The sequence below is a fragment of the Melospiza georgiana genome, chromosome 7 (genome assembly GCF_028018845.1).
Source record: "Melospiza georgiana isolate bMelGeo1 chromosome 7, bMelGeo1.pri, whole genome shotgun sequence".
NCBI classification, from domain to species: domain Eukaryota; kingdom Metazoa; phylum Chordata; class Aves; order Passeriformes; family Passerellidae; genus Melospiza; species Melospiza georgiana.
Window position 1 is genome coordinate 33,641,076 of NC_080436.1, and position 27,579 is coordinate 33,668,654.

Below are 27,579 nucleotides of genomic sequence, written 5' to 3' on the forward strand. Positions count from 1 at the left end.
TCTCCACACAACCACTGAACTTCCCTTGCTCTTGACAGGGATTTGGAAACAAACAGAAAATAATTGCAGCGTCTTTGAAGAAAGAGGGATGCGGAACAAATTGCGTCAGGGAGAAAAAACCAAACCAAACAAGCCAACTTGCTTGAAGTTTAGCAGTACGAAAACAACAGAGCCAATTTAAGGAGCAGAAGAGTGGTTATGATGTGCGCCCTGGGCACCGCAGCAGAGTTGCCCCTCTTCTTGGGGCGGGGTCCATTGCAGAGGGGGGTGTTGCAGCAGCTGATGCAGACGGAGTTGACCTTGCCCGGGGAGCAGAAGGACTGGTAGCCGGCGGAGGCGATCAGGCACGCGGCCGAGGAGGCGCAGGACTTGCGGTACATGATCCCTGCGACACACAACAAGGGTTACTGCGTTTGAGGGGAACACCTCACAGCGGGATTCCTGCCCTAAAGCAGCTGCCAAGCCAGCTCTCGGTGCCCCACAGCACTGCTGGTGCTCAGGACAGACACCCCAGCAGTGACAGGACAAACAGCCCTGCGCTGCCGAGCACCGCGGGCGCTCCAACCAGGATTGCTCTGTGCTTCAGTCCTGGTTGGAACCAAAAATATGACAGACTTAATTTGCATAATGTATATCAAATGGTGCATTTTATAGCTGGAATTCTTCATCTTTCAGAATAAACCGTTTGAATAGCTATAACTGAAATGCAATTAGTGAGAAAATTAGTTTTGTTTCTATTGCTGAACATGTCTGAGTTAAGGTGTCTAAGTAATTACAGCTTTCTATGCTCTTCATTTGTCTTTTGAGAATTTTTTTTTTCCTTTTCTTGTTCCTTTGCCACACACAGGCAGGTAACTAGGAGTAAAAGGAGGATGATTATCAGCAAAACTTTCATCCTCCTCCCTCCCCTTTTAAATTTTTTTTGAAGAAGAATTAGAAGTACTTTTCCAGGTAATCTCAGTTCTTGCTTGTCTTTGAAGTTTAATACCCTCAATAACAAAAATTTCCATTTCTATAGAAGCGTCTTTCTTGAGTTGAAAGTCTTCCCTTTTTGAATGTAATTTTAATTAATAAGTTAATTTATAATTTCTCAGATTGTTTTTAACTGAAAAAAGTACATTCTGATGCATATATTTTAGCTGCTATTTTAACATGGTTTATAAAGGCTGTAAAATACACAGTTGTATTTTCTTCTGTCACAGTGGAAAACGATTATGGCAGTTCCCCACCTCATTACTCCAAAATTTTCCTGCAAGTGTTACAGTAGAAATTTTGTCTTAGAAAAACATAGACATAATAGAAATAGATAATGGATGCTTGCCTGTTGGTAGTTACAAAAAGTAGTAGGGATATTCCTAAGGATGATAAAATCACTATTCTTTTTGAATATGGGATTTTCAAAAAGTTTTTAGTTTTTTCCTCCTGAAAAGCAAGGGAACAGGATTCCCTTGGAGACTGGTGCCTTTGCATCATTTGGCATGTTCCCAAAACATCTTTAAATGCACAGTGATGACTTTTTTTTGGAGGGAGTGAGGAGGCAATATAACCCTGGTGCTGGATATACAGTGCCTGCAGATATTTGTTCAGTCCCCAGAGATTTAATAACCACTACAGCACCTCCATGGTCCAGGAGAAACCTCTGTAAATTGGCATCAGCCACTGCACCTCTGAGTGCTGGGAGTAGCAGCAGAACACCCTTTCTTTGGGCTGTGCTCAGAAAGAAGGATTTCCTGTCTTCAGAGACTTTTAATTAAAGCAATTCTTTTATACTGTCACAACACTGCTGCCATCCCAACAATGCAGGGGTTTCCTTGTTTTGTGCTCTTCCTCTGGAAACCTAAACTCTGCAATGTGTTTTTAGGCTATCTATCTCATTGAACTTATGAAGAGAAGCCCTCAAGGGAGTGTTAAATCTTCCACTGTCTCCAGTGAGCTTCAATCAATCAACACAGCAGGTAGAGCCTTTTCTCAAGAAGGAAGAGGAGCTGTGGGCTGTTCGCCCTGTAACAGCAAAGGCACACAGATCAAGCAATGCAATCTTTATTACTACACTTTGCAAAAAGAAGGGAGTTCTGTCTCTGCTGACAAACCACTGCTGTCAAGGAGCCTCGCTGGTGCCGCCACTGATTGGCTTTACAATACCCAAATCTCAGCTGATGTTCCCCAAAAAGACCTGGTGCTTTGGCCATGTTCCTCCTTCACTCTTCCCAGAGCAGAGACAGATATGACCCTTCCCATGGCTACAATCAGTGTTTTTTCCTTCCCCTTCCCTCTTGAGAAAGGACTTCTGTATTCAATTAAACCAGGCACAATGACTGTTCTCCATTCCCTAATCCCACATCTCCCCATCACAGATTATTTCCCTGAGCAACAAACACCCACCAAACTCAGCCATTCCTCAGTCTTCCATATGAACAGCAGTGAATTTGACTTTCCCCTCAAAGACCAAGCCTCTAAAAAGCTTTTGACCCTGGCAGATTTCCTATTCCCATCATTTTATAGATCACTCTCTTCCTGCTGTTTGCTTTTCACAGGTTTCCAGCAAAGCTCTGTTCACAACCTGAACTAGTGATTTATTAGTTTGGATAATTTATAGTGTGGAAATATCACACGTTGCACTTCTCCCAGAGATTAGGAGGCTGGAATTGTTCACTGCTGTGAACAATTAGATGATGCCCTCTGAGGCATGGTTTTCACCAGACAACTCTAGGAAACCTCTCCTGCAAAAAAAACCAAAGTCCTGCAGCTTAACTCCACGTGTTTACAACAGATCTGTCCTCCAGGAACAATCCCATAGAACAATCCTGAGCTCCTTTTATAGTCAAAACACAGTATTCCTGCACACACTGAAATTTTACTACTCAAAGTCTCATGAACAGATGGACCATGTTCACACCTAAATAGGGAGAATAATCTGACAAGCAGCAAAATCCCCTTGCAACACTTCTCCAGTGGCTTTTCAGTAAATGCCTTACAATAGGAAATTTCACACCCAAATGATTGTTTATTCCCATTCCTTGTTCTGGTAATCTAAATTTTAGAAAGATTTTTTTACTTAAAAAACTCAGCATTTCCATCAGGTTTTTAACAGCTAACATGCCCTTCACGCCCAAGATTTTTTTCCTTTGAGTACTGATAGAGTCTCTTGATGTCACAAACCAGCTGCTGTCACACTAAGTGCTTTTTACAAAGCACCAGGTATGAAGCAAGCTCGCTCAGCATGGAAAGGCTGTGCTCTCTCTCTCTCTGGTTCTGCAGTATCTTGACAGGAAGACACAATGCAAACAGGCACAGAAGCTGGTGGAAAAAGAGGGAATGTTAGCACTGCAGGTGTGACATTTTCAAAACACTTGTGCTGTGACTTCACTTACTCCTAAACCACCTTCCTATCATAATTCTGGTAGGAAATACACGAGTACAACTGACTTTTATGATCTGATGGCAGGGACACCATCTCCCCACTCCAGCAAACAGGTTAATGGGCCCCAGTAGCTTCAGCTCACCCCCTGAGTTCAGCCAGGACAGCAGCCTCCTCTCTATCTCTGAGTTAGTTTTACCCTGAGATCTCTCCTCGAACTCCTCCCTTGCAGCATTGCTGAGCCAGTTCCAAACGATCCCCAAGATCTCCCTGAATCATTTGCCACCAGCAGGCTGAACTGCAGACAGATCTTCAAAGTGGTTATCTGCCTCTCAAGACTCATAGCACAGACATAACTGCTAATTACTGGGTATTCTTGCCTGAGCAATCAGCCCGATGCATTCATTAACACATCACCCAGAAAAATAATTGCAAACCTTTCTGGAAGCTTTTCTTTTACCTCAGATTGTTCTGAGTCACTGGCTAAGCAAGGAGATTCACTTTTTGCACTCTGCTTTTACTGGGATGGGGTCATTCCCAGCTACCCACCCCCAACAATTGACATCAGTGATCAGTTAGCATATTTACAGCTACCCAATTAGTATATTTATTGCCCAATTACTTGATGGATGTAATTTGTAACTTGTACTTTTTCACGGATTCAGCAGACCCCCAACAACAGTTTAGGTATTACAAGGATGTTTTACTGTGAAGGACCTACTACTGACCAACAGATTTTCCATTATTTTGGCTTCAAGGTTTGTGGGATGCAGATCAAGAAATTTCAAGAGAAGAGGGGATTGCACAGAACTAGAACAGCTGTGTGATAATGTGCTTATATCCCACACCCTCTCCTATCACACATACCTACAACAGCCATGTTTGTTTTCAGGGGTTTTTAAAGCAAATTTTGGCTCAAATTTGGCATTGAAAATTTATTTCTAGACTAAACAACTTGCCCATCGTTGCACCTTTCTCTGCTCCACAAATCATCACATATTTAGACAGTGTTAAGGCCCAAACTAATATTTCTGCCTTGTTCCTTGCAATGAAGTGATGGGTGTAAATCTTTAGGCTTTTCTAGAGTTCCTGCTTGCAATATTTATTTTCTCAGCTAGATCCAGTCTAGTCCTGTTCATCTGTACCCTGGCACTATTTTGTCCACACACAAGTGCATTCTGTCTTGATTTTAACAAACAATTTGAGCAATAATTTATTCCAATCCAAAAGTCAGTGTTCTTTCCTCTACCCTGTCTGCACAGCCCAGTGCATTTCTCCTGAATAACAGCTTAACTTGTTTCTAGGACAACCAAAAAAGGTGACATCACACCTACTTCTTACACTGTGTTAATGCAGAAGGCAGCAGAAGATCCAAGGTTTTTCTCTCACTGATTGAAAAGAGCCTTATTAGACACCTCTGAGTCTTCTGCCGTAGGAGGTGCAGACAAAAAGATGCTGTGTCAGCATGACTCTCCAACTTTTAAGAGCCAAGCACAATCCAAGCATTGTGCAACTCCAGCTTGCACCTGTACTCTCAGGAGTGTCCTTCAGCAAAATGCACAGAGCCAAAACAGCCAGCCAGGCCATCACCTCTGAGATCAGTGAGCTAATTTCCAAAAAAAAGTCACCTTCCCACTCCTATGATGAGCCAGCTACTCTGGAACTGCTTTCTGCAAAGGCACAGCTCAGCAGGAAATCACAGCCCTGCCCTTCACCCCAGGACCTGATGGCCACAAACTCCCCTCTCTAAGCTTGCCTCAGTCAAGTGGGCAGTGTCACCTTGCCCAGCACTGAGCTTTCCAAGCCAGATGTTCTCTGATTTTGTGGGCTGTCAATGAGACTCCACTTTTTAAAAGAAAGCTTTTTCTACACCATTTTATTTGTATATTTTCTATTTTATATGCATATAACCAATTTCACAGGCACAGGTGTGAAAGTCAGCCTTGTGCAGCTCACTCCACAAACAGCACTTCAGCAAAATCCCCTGCACGTGCTCTGGGCAAAGCTGCCTCATAAATCTTCTGAAGCTTAGAAAGAAGTCTGTGTCCAGCTAGGGCCCAGCACTGAGGCATCCTTGAGCCTTTTCAAGGCTGCACCAGGTGCTGGAAGCAAAAAAAGAGCAGTGGAAAAGTTTTGTATCTTAAGGTGAGTAGCTGAGAAAGCCAGCAGGGAATCAAGGCAAGTTTGAGGCAGACCCTTACAATTTTGACAGAACCTCCACTCAACTCTTTTAGATGGAGTGTTTAAATCTTGCCCATCTCTTCTAAGCAAAAGCTGGGAAATTGCCAGCAGTGGATGATTCACACAGAACTCAGGAGGAGCCCCCCAGTCTTGTACCAGCTCTTGCATTAGCATGAACTGCACAGGATCTGTTTGGGTGTTCTTTCAATGATTTTACTCATAGAGAAAAGTTGATGACTGTGCTTATGTACCAATACTCCTCTCTCTGAATATCCAATATTTCCATAGTTCCAATTGTCTTATTTCACCAAAACTTTCAATTTTCTGCTCTTGGTGAATCTGCAAGTTTTCCCTCTCATTGTGCATAGACTTGATGTGTGCTCTGCCTAGCCACGCTTGCTTTGTGATTTCATTCATATATTTCATTCTGTATTTTTTCCTTAAACTTTCACTAGCTCACCCTGCACTCAAGAAAAATTCAGCACCCAGCAGGACTTACAAATGCTCTTTTCTGATGTCTTCCAGGAAATAAAATGAGAATTTATACTAGTGAAAGAATAACAAGTAAACAGGTGAACATCACCTTCTATGGAACATAAAATAAAAATGTGATTATTTCTGCATTTTACTATCTCAGTAATGCTACAAAAATTGGATACACAAATAGGTTTGTAAATTATGTTTTTTAAGTTCTGTCTTAGGTTTTATGCCCATCTCTTTATGGCTTCAGTGGTTTTGCTATGATGATTATCAGCTCCTCAGCAAGTACCTGTTCACACAGTGACAGACTCAGGAATCCTACTGCGATTTGGTGTTTTCTAGAGAAAGTGATTATAAATATTTTATCTAATAAGGTCCTAAATATCGTAGAAAGTGACTGAATATTGAAGAGCAATCAATCATTCTTTTGATGTTGTGCTTACCCAAACAATTGCAGTTTTACTCAGATCATGCTGAACACAGAGACTTTCAGCCACGGCTGTAAATTCATTGTTACAAAAAACCCTCCCAAAAACTCCAAACCCCAATTTGAGCAAGTGTAAAATATGATAATATCCAACTCCTCTAAGTTTCACTTCACAATAATTCTTCTTATCCTTGTGAACTCCAGAGAGGAAAGTTGACGAGACAAGTGGTTTAAATAATTTGCACCTTGCTAGAATTGTATCACAAGATTTTCTAATTACCTTGTAAATAGCTACTTAAATACCGCGAGATACCATGGTCGATGTTTTCCAGACCAAAAAACCCCCAGGGCACTAAAAGTATGTGACTTGAAATCTACTGCAAAGCTATGCACACACTTTCTGATTTTTAATCTTGTGTTTTAGGACTACAGCTATTTCATCCTGGTCCTCCCTTTGATGCATTCTATAGACAAGATAAAAGCACATTCATGCCTTTAGGTTCTTAGGGAGTATACAATTCTATTAAAAATAAAACAAACCCAGCCCACTCTGCCCCACCTGCAAAATGAAAATAAATCACCTGGTTCACTTAGCATATTGTTATCATGATTTTGTATGAAAACCTAATATCATCACAAATCCTCCATACATTTGGCACTTTTTAAAAGTTGCACACTTTTTCAGAAACTAACAGGAAGCTTTTGACAATGAAAGTCTGGCCTCATCACTCTCCTTCTGACCCTGACATGACACCTTGCAGAAATAAAGTCAGCTCAGGAGAAAACTGGGCAATTGTGAACTGACAGAGGACAAGGGTTTAGATTACCCTGATATCTTTTTGTAAGCTGTGCCTTCTAATTCTGGTGCTTGAAATGTGGCTCAAAATGGTGTTGATAACAACAAAAAAAAAATCACAAAAAAAGTCTTTGCCACTGCTTGCAAAGCTGAAGCATGGCATTAAAACGCTTAAAAATGCATAGGCTGGGAAAGTGAAGTACAACTGCTAATGGTGGTGTTATCAAATATTTTTTGAAGCCACAGGAGGCTACAAATGAGAGATCAAAGCTCAGCTTTCACCTGCATATCTAATAATTCTTTGGTTTCCTACTGTTCTGCTTCATTTCCCTGCTCACCAGCGTGGATGTACAGTCAAGCAGTACAACACACAATCTGCCCAACAAAGCTTTGGCTCACAGCTTTGCATCCTCTCCTCCTACCTGATACAAAGCAATCAAGATCCAAATGTCTTTTGCCATCAATACCTAAATATACTTCATCCTGTAGAGACAGAGGCGAACTTGGACTCAATTTTCAGAATTCTGTATGAGGATTTTTCTTGTCAACCCTCACATTCTGAGCTGAAGGGAAGCCACAAGCCTTTCACCTTTACAAATGTTAAAATGCTACAGCCTTGCAAAACGTCACAGAAATAATTTCACATGTGAATAGTCTTGCTGCATCCCTAATTAATGTCCTTACCAATTTCAGTGGGATGGCTCACATGCTGGCACTTGCATGTCAGAACTTTGGAAATTCATTCTGCTCTTAAATCTAGCCATTTTCATGGTCAGGGTTTTACAGCCTGTTCAATTTAACAGTAGGATTTTCCTGAGTTTTATATGGCTTTTACCAGTTTCAAAGACTTATTGGTAAGTTGGCAAAATCCAGTTTTGTCAAGTTTCCCAAAAAAAAATCATTACAAAGGAAAAGTGGAAATGAAAACTGTTTGGATTAATTAAAGCTTCTTGCCAATGTTTTGATAAGGTCACTGGGAGCTAAGAGGAGTGGCAGGGTCAGGCTCCAAAAGGGATTGGAAACACAAACTCATTTGTGTGTGAAATGCAATAGGAAGCTCTCAGGGGAGGTTTAAGAGACACCAGGCTGTGGGCACTGTATCATCACAAAATTCATTTGTATATCTTTCATACAAGCCTGGGAAATAAAATAACATAAAAAGCTATCGTCCACATCCTGTGAAAGATGGAACTCACTGGACCAGATACCCCATCTTCCTTAAAAAAATGCAGCCTTCATCACTCTGCACTTGGATCTTTGTCATGACTTTACCGTCATAACCTGCTTGAACTGGTAACTCCACTGCTGCTTTTCTTTATGGAAAGGCAGTCAGAACAGCAGCTGCTGAGCACTCCCATAACTCCTCCTTAGCTGACACACTCAAGTCAGTGCATTCCATAAGTGGCTGGAAGTTTTCTGAGAAACCCAAAGATTGGAAAAAAATTTACAAGTGAGGAAACGGCTTTGAAATTTGAGAAAAAGTGTTTCTGAATGGAAATGTATCCTCAGATCCAAGTGTCCAGCATACAGTGCAAATTAACAATGTCCACTGCAAGTCTTTTATTCAGTATCAAAAGTGAACTTTGTTTCCAATATTGACATTATGTCTTCATTTCGCTGGCACCTGGCAGCGCAACATGTGATGTTACAGGTGCCAACAGTCCTGTGCAAAATTTTTACTTATCTTTTAAAATTGTCAATAAAGATCTATTATATCATGCTTTGCTTTGACTGAAAAACAAAAAAACCTCCCAAACACCAACAAATTCTGTTGAGTTATGTTGATATTCTTTAACCAAAAATGTGTAGAGGAAAATCAAAAAATAAATAGCAACCCACCACCAATTTAGTGGGTGTTTCTTACTGTTTCTAAATGGATACTGGGGATGCAACAACTTCTATAAAGCTTTAATGCCTACAATAATTCTGGCAACATTAAACTTTGTTTGCTGTTTTAATCACTTTGTCAATAAAAGTACACCAGAGCATAATTTCCCCTTGATATAAATCCCTGATAATTTCCCCTTGATACGCAATTAATATTAGTACTAATGGATTCTATACATGAACACAAAAAAAGTATGTGGTTCTGTAATCCTTGCACATGAATAACTCAGTTATGGCAAAACCAAGTAATAATCACAGGTAAAGAATTCACTACAGCCCAACTCATCATACAACACAGCCACTGATAAAACAAATGATGGGAAAACCAGTACTGGAAAAAGTTCAAAGAAATAGATAAATTCTAATTCAACACTGAGATCCTAATTTTGCTCTTGGTGCTTCCATGCACTACTTTTAAGCACACTCACACCAATTTCTTTAACTGCAGAATTATATACCAATTAAATACATTAAATGGACCATAGTAAACCAAAAAAAAAGCAAAATTTCTTATTACAGATTATTGCAATAATCTGATTGTTTCCCAATTTGCTTGCAAAAGGAAAAATCCTTGATATTTTCAAGTTTTGGCATTGCTACAGTGAATAATTTTTTTCCTTGCAAAAGTTGGTAAAAGTATATTCACAATTAGATCAGAACAGAAGGTGTATTGTTCAAAACATGCACGTGGGCAGGTTTACTTGCAGACAGTTCCAAGAAATTGAGACTGGCTACCTCTCAGGCCTGGCTGCCTCATCCTCCTGCTTTATCCCTCACTGATGTACTCACATGGCAAGTTTCATTTTGCCTTAAGTGGGTTTTAGATCAGCCTTTATGCTCAGATAACTCTTCCCCTCAGTAAAAGGCAAGACTATCATTACCAGTATGTTTTCTGTGATATATATAAAAGCATATACACACTATATACTCATCTATCTATCTATCTATCTATCTATCTATCTATCTATCTATCTATCTATCTATCTATCTATCTATCACCAAGATGTTTCACTTGATCCCAATATACTGTGGGGTTTCTTTGTTGCTGCATATATTCTAAAAATGAAGGAGCACTGACATGTCCAATTTAAAAGTCCATAGAGTGGAAAGAGAGAGGCAAGTGGGAGCAGGGAATTCACCACAGGTACTGCCACAAGGTATCTGCAAGTAGAATTATGTTAAGAACTTTGATCCTTTGTCAAACATTCAGTTTACACAGTTTTCAAACACCTGCTTATCCAGTTGAAGAATGCACTAGAAACTTATCCTTTACATTCATTTCTGCGGGATAAAATTTTGTGGTACAGTCTTGAGTGCCACTTTCCATTCTCATCACTCCTCCCTCTAAAAGAAGGCTTTTTCTTTTTCTTTTTTTTGAGATTTAATTAACAAGTTAATTAGCAAGATTCTTTATCACAGGGAAAATACTGTTTTGTCCTGTATCTCCCACTGGAACAGAATTCTAACAGTCATTCAACTTTTTCTGGCAACATTTTAAACCACAACTCAGCCTTAAGGGAGAAAAATATTTTGCTATTTGCTCCTCAATTCTCAGCTGTCCAAAGGAGCAAATGTCTACCTGATACAACAGAGAGCTGAGATCAGATGCCTGATGATCTAATTCAAAATAGAAGTTACTGGCACCTGCTTCCTTGGCTGCTCACATCAGAGCCACTTTTTGAGCTCTGGGTTAGGAACAAGCCTGAGCTGCTGCTGTTTCTCACCTGGGGCTGAGACAAAGTTCTAAGAGAGCCCAGTGGGATGTGAAGCACTGGATTCAGAGCAGCTGAGGAGGAGTTAGGTGCGAAGGGGCACGAGGAGCTTTGTGCAAGGTGAATGGGAAGAGCAGCCCAGGGCTCTCATTTGCCACCCTGGTGCCTCCAGGACAGGGAGTTTAAGCCAGAAGTGCAGCTGAGCCACAGAGATGCCGTGGCAGCATCTCAGTGTTGAGTTATGGCTTTATCTTTGTCCTGAGCCCAGCAAACACTCATGGAAGAGCCCCTGGGCACAGGTGGGGCTGCGCTGCAGGCAATGGGATTCTGCACGGCACAGAGCCTGATGGAGCAGCCCTGACAGCAGAACCCCCAGATTGGTGCCTCCTGCAGGGGAAGGTGGCTCCCCCAGAGGGGTGGGCACCCACTCCCACCCTGAGCTTTATCTCAAAATGCTGCGCCTGACTTTTAAATAAAGTTTGAGATAACTTGCAGCGCTTTGCTCGCTGACACAGCTACTTTTATTGATGACAAAAACGGGTTAACCTACAAAAATTGCACTCCTTTGACTGTATTTATTGAGGAGGAAAGAACCCTAATTAGGAGATTGTGCTGTCAAATGAATGCAAATTTGCATCTTTCATTTTATGGGTTAAAAGCTCAAACTCGAGTCTATTATAAATTAAAATCAATACTTGAAACATTTGAGCTTTTAGTAATAAGCAACAACCAAAAGAATCAGGTTATGAAATATACTGGTAGAAGTAAAATGAATTATTAAATAAAACTTGGGAGAGTAAGGCATTTATATTGCACACATTTAAATATCAATTAGGAATAAAACCAATAAAGGATGATGAACTGAATCATCTCTGTTTTACAACCAACCCTCTCTAAAATTGACTGAGGGTAACAGAAACTAAGCTTGCAATGTAAATTCCATTCAATTTGAAATAGGTTAAAATTTTAATTTATTAACTGGCTGAAATTTACAATCTCTGAACTTAAAATTAATAAGAAATGCATTTATAGAAGTAAATGTAATAAAACAGTGGAAACAGTGGCAAAAGCTATACAGAGCATATTAGTAACCACCTAAAGGAAAAAATCCAGGGATCTACTCAGAAAAAACATGAAATTGCACAGTAAAAAGCCCACCAAGCAGTTTAAGAGCTGCTTATTTACTGTATTGCAATTTCTTCACAGGAGTAATGGCAAGTCATGCATGGATGAAAAGAGTTCAAATCTGACTTTTCTGTCTGTATCTATTACCACATCTAGAGTCCTCCAAATCACCACAGCATCCTGTCTGACCTCATGAAAGTGCCACAGAAGCTGTGGTGTGGAGATAGCAAAGCCTTCAAGCAGTCATTAGAGAGACGTTAAAGGTACCTTGCAAGGTGTAACTCTCTTTCTATTTTATTTTTGAAATAAAATACTCCAGTAAAAAAAAATAACTTAGGACCGATTAATCTTCCTTTAAACAGCTTAAAACCAGATTTTTTCCCTACACTGGACAGGTTGTAAGTATTTCACAGCAGTAGCCAGTGTGGATGGTGCTACCCAGGATGAGATGTGCCAGCAGTTCAGCTACTTTTGATGTGTAACAATTATTATTTATCCTGATTACACAGTGGCCTGAGATGAGCAGCACAGGCGGGGCAGCTGGCTGAGGAGGAAGAGGAGTTTGCTCAGCCCAGCCATTTATAAAACAGCTCAAGAGACAACAGAGGCAAGGTGCAGAATCACAGCTGGGTCCCTCTTGGACACGTTGCTGTCTTAATATATCAACTTCAATATTAATTGCAGTAAGGGGGAAAAAAAAATTAGTATAAAAAAAATCAATTTTTGCCCTTCTCTTCCCCCCAACACCCCCTCCTCCCTTTTTTAAAAAAAACCCCTTTTTCCCTTTTGCTTGATGGTTTCTTTAATGGATGAAAGCAAAGATCACCACACTTTCCATTCCTTAAGATGAATCTTCAGAGTATATAAATTGCTTGAGTAAATAAAAGAAAGGAGGGAATTACTAATTTAATGCTCTTCTATCTCTTGGGGGAAAAGCCCATGTAATTAACTGTAATGAGATTAAACTAACTTGTTGTTATTAATTTCCCAGTGCTGGGGAACTATATCATAGACCCATAAGGCTGTGTCTTAACCAGCTTTATCAACATTTGGCTTGCATCCCTCAGTTTTAAAGGAAAATGTTTAACTTCGTTGAGTTGCAAAGCCACTCAGAAGTGTATGACACTGAATCCAGTCCCTTCAGGTGGGGACACGAGATTCATATGAAGCTGAGCACCATGAATGGGTGGAGCCAAAAGCAATAAATGCTGCCTAAACCAGAAAAACATAGCAATAATTATTAAATCCTTACCAAAACTTTTTTCCATTACTTCTTTCTGACACATATCTTGAACATTCACCGTACAGTTCACGATGAACTCTGGGGAGGAGCAGTCATTATTTAGCTGGAACTCCTCACACTGGTAACACTGTATTTGCAAACCCGAACCTGGAACAGACAGAGATTTGTTCAGAACCACGGAACGCTTTATTTAGGAAAGGACCTTATAGATCATCTCATTCCAAGCCCGTGCCATGGGCAGGGACACCACCTGCTCCCCCGGGTGCTCCATCTAACCTGCCCTTAAATAACAGCAATAGTATTAAAAAAAAAAAAAACCAAAACAAAAACCAAACAACCAACACGTGCTAGAAATCTTCCTTCTCTTTCCCCCTTCGCATTTGGCTGTTCCTGGCTATTCAACAGCTCAGCCAAAGTACCCCTTTGACAAATATAAAGTAGAAGAAGCGCTGCCGGCTCTGCTGATGCTCCTTTCCGCGGGGCGGCCGCTCCGGCGCTGGAGACGCCGCCGCCAGGAGGCGACGGGCACCGGTACCGACACCGGCATCGACACCGGCACCGGCACAGCCCCGCAGCCGCTGCCCATCCATCGCCCGCCGCTCGGCACCCGCGCCCCGCGGAGCGAAACGCGGCTCACAGACACGCTCCGGCTCTTATCTGCGCCGACGGGTTTACTTAGCTACTAATTAATTACAAATGATTTAATTACTATTTTGCCATGCACAATTAAAGCGGCGGAGCATCCCTCGCCAGCCGCCTTTATCATGCAAACGAGGCGCTCCCGCGTCTCTCCAGCAGCCGCTCCGCCGGCACATCCCGCATCCCTCGTCCCGCGGCGGGGACACCCCCGGCCCGAGCCCCCCGACCTCCGCTGGGAGCCCCGCTGGCACCGACCCCCGGCCCGCCGGCACCGCTGGCACCGACCCCCGGCCCGCTGGCACCGGCCCGCCGGCACCGCTGGCACCGCCGGCACCGCTGGCACCGACCCCCGGTCCGGCATCCGCGGGCGGCATCCGCCGAGAGGCACCGGGGCTGCGCTGGGGACACCGGCGGGAGCTCTGCGAGCCGCGGGCAGGACGGGGTTTCCGCCGCTCCGTTGCTTTTAGCGCCCCGTAGCAGCTCCGTCGAGGGTCTCCGATGGGACGGAGGTTTCCAGCGCCGTCGCGGAGCCCTTACCTGGCGCCAGGCACAATCCCCAGAAAGTTGCGGAGAGGAGGAAGAGCCGCATCCTCCCGGAGCCGCGGCCGCCGGGCTGGCGTGCAGTCGCGAAGGGGCATCAGCAGCCGGGGTGCCGCGGAGGCGCCGCGCTCTTGTGCCGCTTCCCCGCCGCCTCCGCTGCGGAGCGGCGCCCCGGGAGCGGCGGCGGAGCCCGCCCTGCCCAGCGCCGCGCTCCAGCCTCGCCGGAGTTGAGCGCTGAGACTGGAGAAACTGTAGGAGAAGCGAGGGCTGGGGGGCGGCTCCCCCCTCCCTCCCTCCGTCCGTCCTTCCCCCAGCACCATGTGATGCCGGCGGAGCGGGGCGGGGATCCCCGCACCTCAACGGGAGCGCCTCGGGCACGGCGAACTTCAGCCACGGACGGGAGGGGAGGGGAGGGGAGGGGAGGAGAGGGAGCCCCGCACCGCCCGCTCCGGCTCCGGCTCGCACGGCGCTGCCGCGACCCTCTGCCCGCCGGGGCTGCTCATCGCATCACAGCACAGCACAGCACAGCACAGCACAGCACATCCCCGCCCTGCTGCTCGGGCACGGAGCCCGCGCCGTGTCACCCCGGTCCCTGCGTGTCCCCGCCCGGCCGAGCCCACAGGTGGCAGCCGGAGCGCGTCCGCGGGGAGCGACGGGCCGGGCTCGGCATCCACGGCCCCCGGAGGGACAGAGGGGAGGCGCGGCCCCGCCATTCCCTCCTCCCAGTCCCCTAAAAGGGAATTCCAGCGGAACAAAACGGGGGGGAAAGGGCGCGGGGGCCGCGGAGGTCAGAGCCTGCAGCCTGCGCGGACACACGGCCGGATGGGATGCGATGGGATGCGATGGGATGGGATGCGATGGGATGCGATGGGATGGGATGCGATGGGATGCCATGGGATGAGGCAGCGAGAGCCTTCGGGGGCTGGGCAGCGCCTGTGGGGAGGGGAGGGCAGAGGCAGCCCCGGGTGTTGCCCCCACATGGTCCCTGCTGGGACCATCTCAGTGCGTCGCCTCCTCCCAGGATAACCCCATTATTTTCCAGCGATCGTTTCCCAGCTCTGCTCCAAGGAAGAGTTAATTAAGCTGAAATCGCTGTTTAACAGCCCCAGCACTGCCCGCCCGTGCTTTGTCCCGGAGCTGCACCCCCTGACCCCAGCCCAAGCTGTCACGGCATCCCCTTCCCAAAACCCCTCAGCACGCACCGGTAGGCAAGAGAAGTTTTATTTACGAAAGGTGTTTTCAATGAAAATCTCTTAAAAGTTGAAAAAGACAATGCAAGTTTACGGCAGAAATGAATTAAAATATAACAAATTGCACAAAATAGTAACACTGATCATACAATATTTCAAAGATTAACAAGCATGTGCTAAAGAAACTGTAGAGTCTAGAAATACTCCAAAAATATCTAGTTTACAATTGCTGTACAAAAAGCAGTTATAAATACTTCACATCTAGAAAAAATACACAGAACCTTTGAAATAGACTCTCCCTTACATATAAACAACCTTTGTAGAAAAAAACAAGAACACCCAATACAGCCCAATCCCCCTGCTCCAAGATATGTTTGAACTAGTACTGGTTAGCACCAACATCGTAATGTGTCACAGACAGGAGTTGTTTTGTTTTTTAAAAAATAATTTCAGTGTTCAGGATTTACTTAAGACCAAACAGAGACTAGAAAAGATAACACAGCATTGTACATTTTTAATTTGACGGGAAATGAGCACAATACAGAGGAGGTGGAAGTTGAAAAGCCACGTTGCAGCCAGAAGTACAGGGTGGTTGATGTGGTTCTCTTCCCTACAGGACTCCTGTTTGTGTCAGCAGTGAATTGCTTTGACCCTGATCTTTCAAACAGTTATGTGCATGATTGATGAAGCCAATGCCAGCAGTATCAGGCCTTTTAATCCATTCATTTTCTTGCCATGTCAAAAGTCAAAACCCTTTTGAAATAAGACACCTGTTGTGAAGTTGTAATAACTGAAATGCATGTTTCCCTAGAATACCTGCATGGAATTGCACTAAGAAGAAAAAATAAAATACGTTTTTTAAAAGGGAGTCCACCAGAGTTTATTAAAGACAACCTGGCAGGCTCAAGTTTATGGAAATGCAGTGTTTCTACATACAGTTTTAAGACTAGGACAATTATAACTCTTTTTAAAAAAATCTACCAGCTTTTCTTGTTAATATTCACACAAACTTCTTTAAGTTAGTAATCTGCCATTACAGGAGCATAGCACCAATTTAATATTTATTGCTGTCGCGTATCACTACAAATATATTTTCCCAAGGTATTTACAACTGTACAAATATTCACAAAAGTGCAAAATTAAGACTTTATTCGTTGTGTTGAGCCCCCTGCACCACCGAGGTGCTGCCCTGCCTTATTGCTGTGTGGTAGGAGCTCAGAACAGCCCGGGGTGAGCGCGGTGAGCTCCAGGGCGAGTTGCCCAGCACAGTCTCCTCTCCCTCCTCACTCCACGCTCACCTCCAGCTCCATCCCGTGCTGCAGCCCCTGGGAATGTCCCTAAACGTCGTTGGAGCCTTGGCTGGCACAAGAGGAGAAGCTGTCATAGAGGGAATCACTCAGGGATTCCAAGTTGTCCACGTCCTGCCGGCCCGAGCTGGTCAAGGAAGCTGCTTCCTTCTTTCCATGTTCTTCCTGCTGTCCTTCAGCCTTGTTCAGACAGTTCTTCTCTTTTTCTAATAAAAGTACATTATTGCTGTTAAATTTATTGAGAGACTCCAGGGAAATTTTAGAGGCTCTGTTCTGGGAATCTTCTTTTGTTTCTTCAGTTTGCTTCAATTTCTGTAAAAGTGAGAGAAATATTGGAAGCATATTCCTTTAAAAGTTATCCTATTGTACACCATTAATTACCATCTTTCTAAAGTTCACAGGGTGAGAGGAAATAGATTGTTAGATGCTTAAATAACTGTTATGATTAAATAGAATATTAGTGTCCATTTTAAGATAAATCATAACTTTAATGGTTCTGCTAAGACAAATAGGACTCCATTTAGGTAACACTCGAGTGCTGTTAATGTCCTAAGCAGCAGACCCTGGCTATGCATGAGTTAAACATCTCCAGCATCCTCACAGGAGTTCAGATCTTCTCCTGCATGAATACTTTGGGGGGTATGTTTAAGCAGGTATTTGTTTAAGTAGAGTTTAAAAAAAAGAAAAGTGCGGAGGGGAAAACAGCATTTTCCATAAATTAAGGATGCAAATGAAACTTGCTAGGGAATAGCTTCACATTTTGCATGTATAAGCCTATTGATTTCCACAAACCCAAACCCTCTCTAATAGACAAGAAAGCAACAAGACAGGAAATTGCACTGAACTGGGCCAATCCCCACAGACCAGAATCAATCAGATATTGGCCAGGACTTCTCACAGAAGTGGTGTAATTCTGTGGGAACACTGGACCATGTATTAGCACATTATATTAAAAACACACAGTAGGATTGTACCGGGGTAATTGTATCCCTTTGTTAGCTACTGGTATTTTCCATCAGAGATCTGACCAAGGAATCATTAGGGAGCTGTGCAGGGAGCAGCTCAATAAAAATGACCTGCTGTTCATATACAGAGTGTTTCAAAATCTGAGTAACTAACTCCTCTTACAGATCGTGTTACCAGAGATATATGGGATAGCATTCAGCATTTTACAATCATCATTCAATAACCTCCTGGGCAGATAAGAGTCAAGCATTCTGAGATATGCCATCAGAGTGCAAAGCCATTCCTCATTTCTGGTACTGCCATCAGATGGCAAAGACAGAATCAGTAAATTACTGTAAATCCAAGGCACCAACGTTTTTGTTTAGCTAGAAAATGAGACGGCACTTTAAGCACACTGAGGATACAGCTTGGGCAGATGTGTGGATGCTGTGGGTCATTACATGTGCAGTTGTAAAGGGTCCTTAGAATTTTCTGCAGAATTCAAGCTTCAAAAGTCAGTGAAATGTTGTGCACGCTGTGCTGCTTCTCCTTGGAAATCTCTGGTGAGGGGAAGACAAATTGTTCCATAGTTTGATTGCTTGTTTTGATGGCTACTTAGATAAAAATTGAAATGCCAGTCCAATGACTGGTTTTGCTTTGATCTTGTCACATTTCATAAGATGACAATGCATGGATTAGATGACTATTTTTGGAAAATGTTTTGAACAAACTTAGGCAAAGCAACAGGAGATCCTAAAGTCTTAGCAAATGAACATTTTCTGTTTGGTGCATTAATTAATCTTGAGTCTAAAAGGTTTTAGGGAATGTTGTGTTGGGTTCTAATTTTAGATGACAGTTAAAACTAAGGTCTTTAATATCTGCAATTAAAATGTTTTCTGAGATAAAGGAATATAACCCTTGGTAATGGGAATAAGCACAAATTTAGGACCCTACAATAGAAATTTGCACAATTTCACCTTAAAATGCTCTCCCCTTTGCCCTCAACTGAAATACTGAAAAAGCTGTTTCACTTCTCCATAGGCCAGATGAGAATATTCTCAGCCATGGCATCAATAACACACGTTAGCACTTTTTGCTTTTCAGAGTGCTGAGCCTAAAATACTTTATTATATGGCAGACTAAATGATGTTTCTTTGTCTTTAATTTTCCCACTCCACAGCTTTCCTTTGGATAAATGGAATGTGACTGGCTAGCACAGGCTTGGGACTGCAGGGCTCAATACTGGAGTCAGTAAGGCCTGTGATAAAAAACTCTTATTGATTCAGATGGAGCCAATTCCAGCTCCTGGGCAGAAGGAGAATGTGCAGGACAGAGCAGTCTGGGTGAGGCATCACAATCAGAGGAGCATTTTGGGTATCCTACTGAAGGATGGATTTACACCTCAGGACAGGAATTCATTGGTATATTCTGCATATATGCAGTATCAATAGTTTTTTTACACCCTTCAAGCACAACCTAGGCTACAATCCTACTTTAATCACACCCTAGTTTCTCATTTATTTTATAAAGTACATTAGAGAAACTACAGGGAACAAAAGTACTCTAAAAATTTTAAGCAAAGACATTGAATCAAGTGAAATTGAAGTGAACTGAAGCCCATCAGAGAAACCTGTTGGCAAAAGATCCTGAGTAGTGAACAGTACATCTACAATACATCAGGGCTTAAAGGGAAAAATAATTCTAACAGTGGCAGCAAAGTTTATTACCAAAACAAGAAACAATTCAGAAATAAGTTATGGGTATTTTTTGGATAAAGAGTTGTCCTTTTTAGGTGTCCTTGTGCCCAGTTACATCCTTCTGTAAAAATCCTGAAGCTTCCTTTCTTTAGCACATAGAAGAAAACTCCTAAGCAAAAAAAATAAAACTTTAAGCAGAGATATTAATGTAAGAATCTGCACAATCAACAAATCATTTTCTCTCACAATAACACAATTATGTATATTCCTAGAGCTGAAAAGTCACTGGTCATTTCTTTAACCTTGGTGTGTGTCAGAACAGAAATGTTAACCCAAGAATTTTTTTCTCTAGTTACTATAGATACAACTTGTAAAAATTACCAAAGAATGTTTATTTAGGTTCATCCTTGAATAAGTTTCTTGTTATTCATGGCAGTCTCAAAAGCTGCTAGATGAAACAAAAGGCAAAAGCAAACCAACTATTGTTAGAATTTGATTGATAAATGGTGTATGTGGTTATGTAGTAACTTTGGGGTTTTTTATGTAGATTTGTTATTGACTGCAGCAGAGTCACAGCTGTAACAAAGAACAAGGGTTAGCCCACAGATGCTAGCATTGTTTATTTTAAAGCAATTAGTTCATTAATGCATTTGAGAGTGACACTGAAGTGACTCAGCAGCTGCTGCAGAGTGGAACATGAGGTGGGTGCGCTCTACACTCAGGAGGGCTGGGTGGGATTTGGTAAGAAGTGTAAAGAACACCTAACCTCTAAGCCTTGTTCTCCACTCAAATCTCTCCTGGAGTGCTTTTCTGTGCAGTGAACAGGTGGTTTTGGCACCACAGCAGAGAGGAAGACTCCTGATTTTGCTCAGTGCTGCTGCAAGAGCCAAGATGGACCAGCAGCCCATTGTGTGCTTGCTCTCACACAGGATCCTTCTCAGCAGCAATGCTTGAAAGCATTTCAGCCCTCAAGTGTTGGCTTTGCTGCTTTCTGATCTGTTCTGTGAACAAGGTGAGTGCTGCATTTGGTGTGGACTCTCTATGTTTTCCTAAGTATTAACTAAGAGAAAAGACAAAAACATGTAATCAGAGATTTTGGTCTACAAGAGACAGATAATAGAAAAAAAAAAAGGAAATAAAGGTTCAGTGCGACAAGAACTGTAGTTTTCACAGTGCCTCTGTAACAGCTCTGGCCCATCACAATGGTTATCTTCTTTTACTTATCCTAAGTGTATTTTTGTAGGCAAAATCTGTACCATTATGGCCTGAGGGGATGGGGAGCATTTGTTGTTCCACTCCGCTGTAGGTGCAGAGCTTCCCACAGCTGGAGCTTCTCACCTGCCCAGTTTGGGGTGCCTTGTCCCACCTGAGAGCAGTGACCAGCTGTCAGAAGAGGAGAAACTCCTCCTGACACACACAGGCATTCATCACGAGCCACATCACTTTGAAATAAACCCATGAGTTATGAATCAGAATAATGTTTCCTTGCTGGCAACATCCTAAAGGGAATAACTAAAACCCATTAGTGATGTAATAAAACCTGGCATGTCACTTCAAGCACAGCAAATTAGGAAAACAAAACTAGCCTGCAGTTACACTGATACATTATAAATAGGTGTTATTCCTACATTAATACATCAAATTAGATTTCCTACAAACTGTAAAAATGAGAGGTTACATGTGGGTAGAATGCCTTTCCAGAGCTGGAAGAGCTGCACAAGGATTCCTTGGGTGTGGTGGGAAGGAGGAGAGGGAAGGATGGGCTGGTTCACAGGCACAGAGGACCCCACACTCGTGTGCAGGAAGGAAAGCAGCAGCAAGGGCATTTCTTGAATGTGGTAGCACACAGAAGCTTTGGTTATCTGGAGGTCAGGCTATGCTTATGAGTCCCAGAGCCCAGAAATAGCAGTGAACCATTCTGCAGGATAAATGTATTTTCCAGCTGTCCAAGTTTAGTTAACCAGCACTTTAAAGGGCTCAGAATCAGTTACAAAAAGGAACAAAGCGAACTTTATTTATGTCTATCATGCATTGGGCAATTTAGTTTTTAGATTAACACAAAAGCAGGAAGGGCATTGTTTCAAGTGAAGTATAACTGCAAAACACTATTGGGTAAAAACAACAAAATTGCTATGAGAATTAAACATAGATCAGCAAAATCAATACTTAATTGTATAACTCCAGGTCTTTGGTTTCAGATCTGATTTCTAATAGAAGATACAAAGTATGTTCCCTTTTGTTTTTTTTTAGTTATTGCTCATAACTTTATTGCAAGAGAAAACAATTTTCTAGATTTTACTTTTTAAAAATTGCTTGTTACTCTGTCTGCATATGCTCAGGGTAAACTTGATCCCAGGAGCCACAATTTCTTATTTTAAATTCACAGTTCCTCCAATTTAGCTATCCTCTAACTCCTGTAACTGCTTTGTATTTACGACACAAGGGGTCTGAGTGGGATGTGCTGTTGCAGCACCATGGGCTGATCATACATAACCTGTTTAGGGGGACAATTTTAACACATTCTCAGCTTCTGGAGCAAGGAATGCAGGGCAGCTTTCTGGCCAGAGATGTGCTGGTCTCATCAGAAGTACCTCTCACTGAATCCTCTGGTGTCACACGGCTGTTTGCAGCAGAAGGTGTCCCATGAAAAGGGCTGGGCAGTGTCTGTCTGTCCTCCAGCCAGGACAGACTGCCATGCAGGCTCTCTGTGCAAGGGGAACAATCTCCAGATCTCACTGAGCATCAGGTGAACAAGGAACACTCTGCAGTGAAAATAGTTACCCAGCCACATCCTGCAAACTACAAAGGTGAGAGCTGTAGCTGCGTGACCTCTGCTGCATTACAGCTGAGCTAAAAATGGCATGTTTGAACCTCTTCCTCTTTAAAGCACAACTTTAAATAATAAGATAAGCCTTGCTCTCCATTGTGCATTGTCAGAAGCTTTCATCTATTTTCTGGACTGACAGTAAAATAATTTCTGAAATAATGAATCATTTTTCTTTTTTCTACTTGAGCAGAAATCCCGAAATTATTTTGCTGTAGCAGATAATGACATTCTCAGAGACACACATCAGATTTCCATGATAAACAATAAGTGCCAGCTTCTTTTTGTGTTAAAAAATGCATTGCTAGGAAGCATTTTTAAGTTAATTAGTAAGTTCAGCAGCTGATAGGAAAGCCAGATATACATTGCTATGCATCATCCCCTGATGGCATTATGGGTAATGTAACCATGACTATGGTTACATTAATCAAATGTACATGTAATCAAAGTTTGCCCACTGTATTTCAGAGTATAAAAATCTACAAATAGATCTCAGTATCACTTCTCCTTGTCCTGAATTGTAAGTGAATTACCTTGGAGGAAAAGCAGCTGATTAGCACAAACTGTGTACAATCCATAGCTGCAGATCTGGACAGAACAGCTATTGCCTCCTGAACTGAGGAGTTGAGACTTATGCTGTCTACAGCTTGAATTCTTGTGTGGTTTAAAAGGAGATAAAAGAATTTGGTTTCGTGAGCTGGGCCTTATGCTTTGAAAAGCAGAATTTTCATAAAATGATGAGATGACTCAGTACATTCAGCATTCTAATGCCAAGATTACCATCCTCATACATGAATATTTCCTTGACATGACAAGACTGTTTGACCTGATTAGGTTTATACCAACCCTCTTTGAACTTTGGCATAATTTAATAAACCAGGATGTTGAGGTTTGAGTTCCCAAGCTTTTTGCCTTTGTTCAGGTACAAACTGAATGGCAGAAATGTTATTTTTTCATAGTGCTCAGAATGGCCACTGGCTACATCAACTCTGCATGGACAAAGCTTATTTAAAAAGGAATAAGAAAATCCAATTCTAAGTGGCAATACCTTGGAAAGTGATAATGGTGCTGGTGCTCAGCCAAGTGTGTTGAGGCAATGTATTAAAAAGAAAAGCAATTAAACACCAGGACTTTCTCCAGAAGGCAAAGCACAGCCTCACTCTGTTCACTTTGGCAGAATCACCAATTTTGCTTCTCACAGAGGGAATCTGCCCACTAAAAGCAGTGCTTAGTGCAATCAGAAGCTCACCACAAGGCATTAAGGAAGAAATATCCATGGTGAGAAAGGAAGCTGTTACTCAGTTTTTAGAACCTGATGGACTGAAAATGAACAAGAGATAGGATTCACTTAACTTCTCAGAGATCCTTTTAGCTTTACTTGTAGAGGGAGTAAAACAGCAAAATTTTTCTGATTTCCTAGTGATTGAAAAAAACAGCAGAGAAAAAAAATACTGAAAGGTAAGATTGGTAACAAAGGGACTGAATTTGACCATTTGAAGGTCAATACTCTTCCTTGACAGAATTATATGAAGGGTTATGTTGTCAGTGATAACCAAATGGTACTGGAACTATGCAGTCCTAAATAACTTCACAGTTTCAGTCTTCATCACACTGTATTTCACCTCACAGAATTTAAATATACAGAGGTTTGTCCTACTGAATGAAAGTAGTTATCCTTTTCTTGATGTAAGTATGGCTGATTGCTAATAAAGGGGCTTTGTACAAAAAAGGGGCTACAATTTTATCCTAGAATAGAGGTTTGATTGATTATTTTTTCTTTTTTTTTTTAATTGGGATACTTACATGGACCTGAATCCAGGAGGGGGAAAAAGTACAGCTTGAAGTTGTTGGTTTGAAAAAAAAAATCCAGTACCAGATGCAGTTCTTAAAGATACGGGTTCTATCTCACATATGACTGATGAGAAAAAATCCTCTCAAACTTAGTAAATGCAGGATTGTAGTCATATAACATATAATCTCACTGACATTTTCAGTAGTCAGAGTAATTTTTTCTGTATGGTTGAACTATTCTCAGAGTACTGTTCCTGAGTATTAGCTGTGTTCTTACCTGTCTTCATCTTCCACCTTTGGCTTTTTTGAATAAGACAATTCATTTTGGTAGTTACAAAGACACTCATCCCCCCTGTCTAGTGATGCCTCAGCTCCTGGCCTGTAATGTCTGTGCCATTCACCTGGAATACTGGAACTGGAAAAATGGAATTGAATTTCAAGACTGCAAAAAGGATTGCAAGGGTAAGGATTTTCCTCACTAGTAAACCTGTATTTTGTGCACTGGACTAGATTCATCTAGATTCATAGCCTGTGACCATCCAGCTGACCTGTGGGTAAAAAGACAAGAAGCAGTAGAAAGAGAATCATGGAATAACAGGGCTGTTTAGGTTGGAAAAGACCTTTAAGATCATTGAGTGCAACCACTGAAGAAGCGAGGTTATGTGGCAGGATCAAGAGGAAATCAAGCAGGATGACAAAGCCATGTAGGAATAATTCTCCCAGCTATGAAGGCTGGCTTGTGGTGGGCATTGAGAGAGGCGTGCTGTGCTCAGGGAGAGTTCAGTGAGCACAAACCTCTGCTGGCAGACCTGCAGAGGAAGGAGAGGGGATGTCCCTTCCTGCAAGATCTCAGAATGATTCAGGGAGGTGATTTAAACAAAGTTCCACAGCAAACAGGGCTTTTCTTACTTTTAGCCCCTGAGGAGGAAGGCAATTTGGGAGGAGACAAGCAATCTTTCCAGAGCCATCAGTTCCCCTCTGTGTGACCACAACGCTCAGCTGCTGCAGAGGGAGCTTCGTGTCCACAGTGCACACACATCAGAACTAAAGCTCTCACTAAGAATACAGAGGTCAAAATTTTAGAATTTGGAAACAGGGTCTTCTTCATTCTTAAAAAATTCTGAATTAGCTTGCTTAAACCCCAGTCCAAAAAAGTTTATTTTAGGAGCCTGCAGCTGACATTTCCCTTTCCACTGCAGATTTTAATCAACTCTACATAGCAGAGAGTTTTTACCTCTAATGATTCTAACCAAACCCACTGCCCTTTCTTTTCCCTTCTGTGACACCTGGCTTCTCAAAGGCTCTAAGGAAACCCAGTGGGTGTGCCCTGCTCTGCACCTTCCCTAAGTGAGGGTCAGGGCTGGGGCTGGGCATTCCTGCACTGGGATAAATGCTCCAGGAGGAGCAGGGGAATGGGGCAGAGCCCAGGCTGCCTTTCCAGTCAATCTGTAGCAGCCTGAACCTCCTGCACACTGTTTTCTGACTGTGCAATGAGAATAGGGGAGTTCCTTTGTAGTCACAGAAAAGTGGGACAGGACAGATGCAAATAATGATGCTGATTGTGTGACTGTGCTTGTCACCTCTCCAGCTGATGTTTGAGCTGAGTTTCAGCACTGATTCAAGCAAGGCATGAATTGCAGATGGAAACCTGTGCTTTAAGTTCATCTGCTAACAAATCCTACATAACAGTACAGTCATCTACATGGACCTTCTAAATTTATGCAAACAATTTATCTCTGCTGTAGGGCAGGGTATTTCAGGGACAGCAGCACAAAAACCCAAGACAGAGTTTCAGGTACAGGCTGCAGAACCAAATTAAAGTAGAAGGATAAATCCTCTCTTGCAATTTTTAGTTCATTTCAGTACAGCAAGTTGTATCAATAAAAAGCCTATAGTATAAGTCAGCTAGAAAATAAATGCTATGAAGGATGTTCCATTTTATGTGGTTGGAATTTGATTAGTGATTAGTCCTGGTGGTAAAACCACATGGGAACAGTAATCAAGGGTTCTCTACTGCAGTTCTGCAACAACAGGAAAACACTGTTGGCTCATGTCCTATTCCATGATGGGATATTAACCTAAAATCTAATTAATATATGAATGAATTAAATTTCTAGAAACATACTATATTATAATCAATTTTAAGTGAGTTCCTAACAGGAGATAAGATGAAGAAAAAGCTGTAGAATTACCAGAGGCTGATATATTCTGTTTACTGTGACTGATGATTTTTATGGAGGATAATTTTACAATCCATCAAACTTTTGTCAGTTCAAGAATCATGCTGCCAAACGTATGCAGTAAATTAATTTTTAAATTTACATATTTATTAAAAATCTTATTGAAAACAGCAGGAAGTAAGCCTTGTTTGAATAATAAAATAACTTGTTATTCTACTGGAAAGAAAACAAAAACCCCCCAACCTTCTATTAAGATGATTTTATAGCAAGGCAATAATTATAAACAACTACATGAATTAGTTAACCAAACACTGTATTAAACAGCCAACCCCAAAATTAATCAAGAATTTAGAAAACCTTTTGGAAGATAATCAGGCAAAAAAAATGCAATTTAAAAGGGGAGAAATTAATGGCAGAGTTTCAGATGTGCTGGAGGACAGGTTTTCTGACCCAGGTCTGTTGGAGCTGCAGGTGCCTGCCTGGGGCTGAGGGTGCTCAGGAGGAAGGGGTGACAGCAGTGCTCCCATGCACGTGGCCTCAGGGAGGTGCCCACTGGGATTTGGGATCTTTGCTCCCTTCCCTGTAGATTTCTTTGGCTGCTCCTGACACTGGGACCAGCACCTACTCTGTGTGTACAAAATGCACACTGGGGTAGGGAATAGGCAACTCCTGTCTGAAATGCTGATGGCAGGTCATAGTCCCTTTTTTAACTCTAAAGGATGCTCAAAAACAAACACTGTTTGTCTATTATTAGGAGAATTAAGAATAAGAATGATTAGGAATAATCACAATAAGCAGAGCAGTGCTGGGCACCAAGATGACCACTGCTACAGCTGCAGATGGAAGCTCCTCCAGCCAGGAGATTTACAAATGCTGAACTTTCCTCCTGACTGAATTAAAGCAGTGCTATCCATTTTGATTAACATGCATATCATCTGGCTGTGATCCGAGGGGAATTTTAGGTAATTTATGGATTGAGATGTGTTTACTTCATCTTTTAGAAACGAGTACATCTGTTTCTGGTCATGAGAAGCTCTCTCCTGCTTGGTGGCCCAGCCAGGCATACAGAATGTGTCCCCTGGGACCTGGCAGAGCCATCAGGGGCTGCAAGCTGTGAGGGGCTTTCTTGTTTCTACAACTTTTATGTTTCCCTGTCTTATAAGCCATGACCTAAACCTTGACTGTTCTGCTGCCACTAAGATAATTAACAGTGCTATCAGATTCTTGGTTCTGACAAAGGAAACCCATAAGCTGCTT

The 27,579-nt window shown here is 42.3% G+C and overlaps 2 protein-coding genes across 2 annotated transcripts in view; both read right to left on the minus strand.

The window, feature by feature from the left end:
- Positions 1 to 147: 147 nt before the first annotated feature.
- Positions 148 to 14,736, minus strand: LYPD1 (LY6/PLAUR domain containing 1). Its single transcript, XM_058028451.1, has 3 exons — positions 14,386 to 14,736; positions 13,219 to 13,356; positions 148 to 385 (listed from the first exon to the last, which is right to left on the minus strand). Exons 1-3 carry the CDS (start codon positions 14,435 to 14,437, stop codon positions 150 to 152), a joined length of 426 nt encoding a protein of 141 aa, XP_057884434.1. The 5' UTR covers positions 14,438 to 14,736; the 3' UTR covers positions 148 to 149.
- Positions 14,737 to 15,626: 890 nt separating this feature from the next.
- Positions 15,627 to 27,579, minus strand: part of NCKAP5 (NCK associated protein 5) — a 368,935-nt gene continuing 356,982 nt past the window's right edge. The window contains exon 20 of the mRNA XM_058028292.1: positions 15,627 to 17,197. Within this exon, the coding sequence (XP_057884275.1) occupies positions 16,916 to 17,197 (282 nt within the window). The 3' untranslated portion in view covers positions 15,627 to 16,915. The remainder of the gene's footprint in view (positions 17,198 to 27,579) is intronic.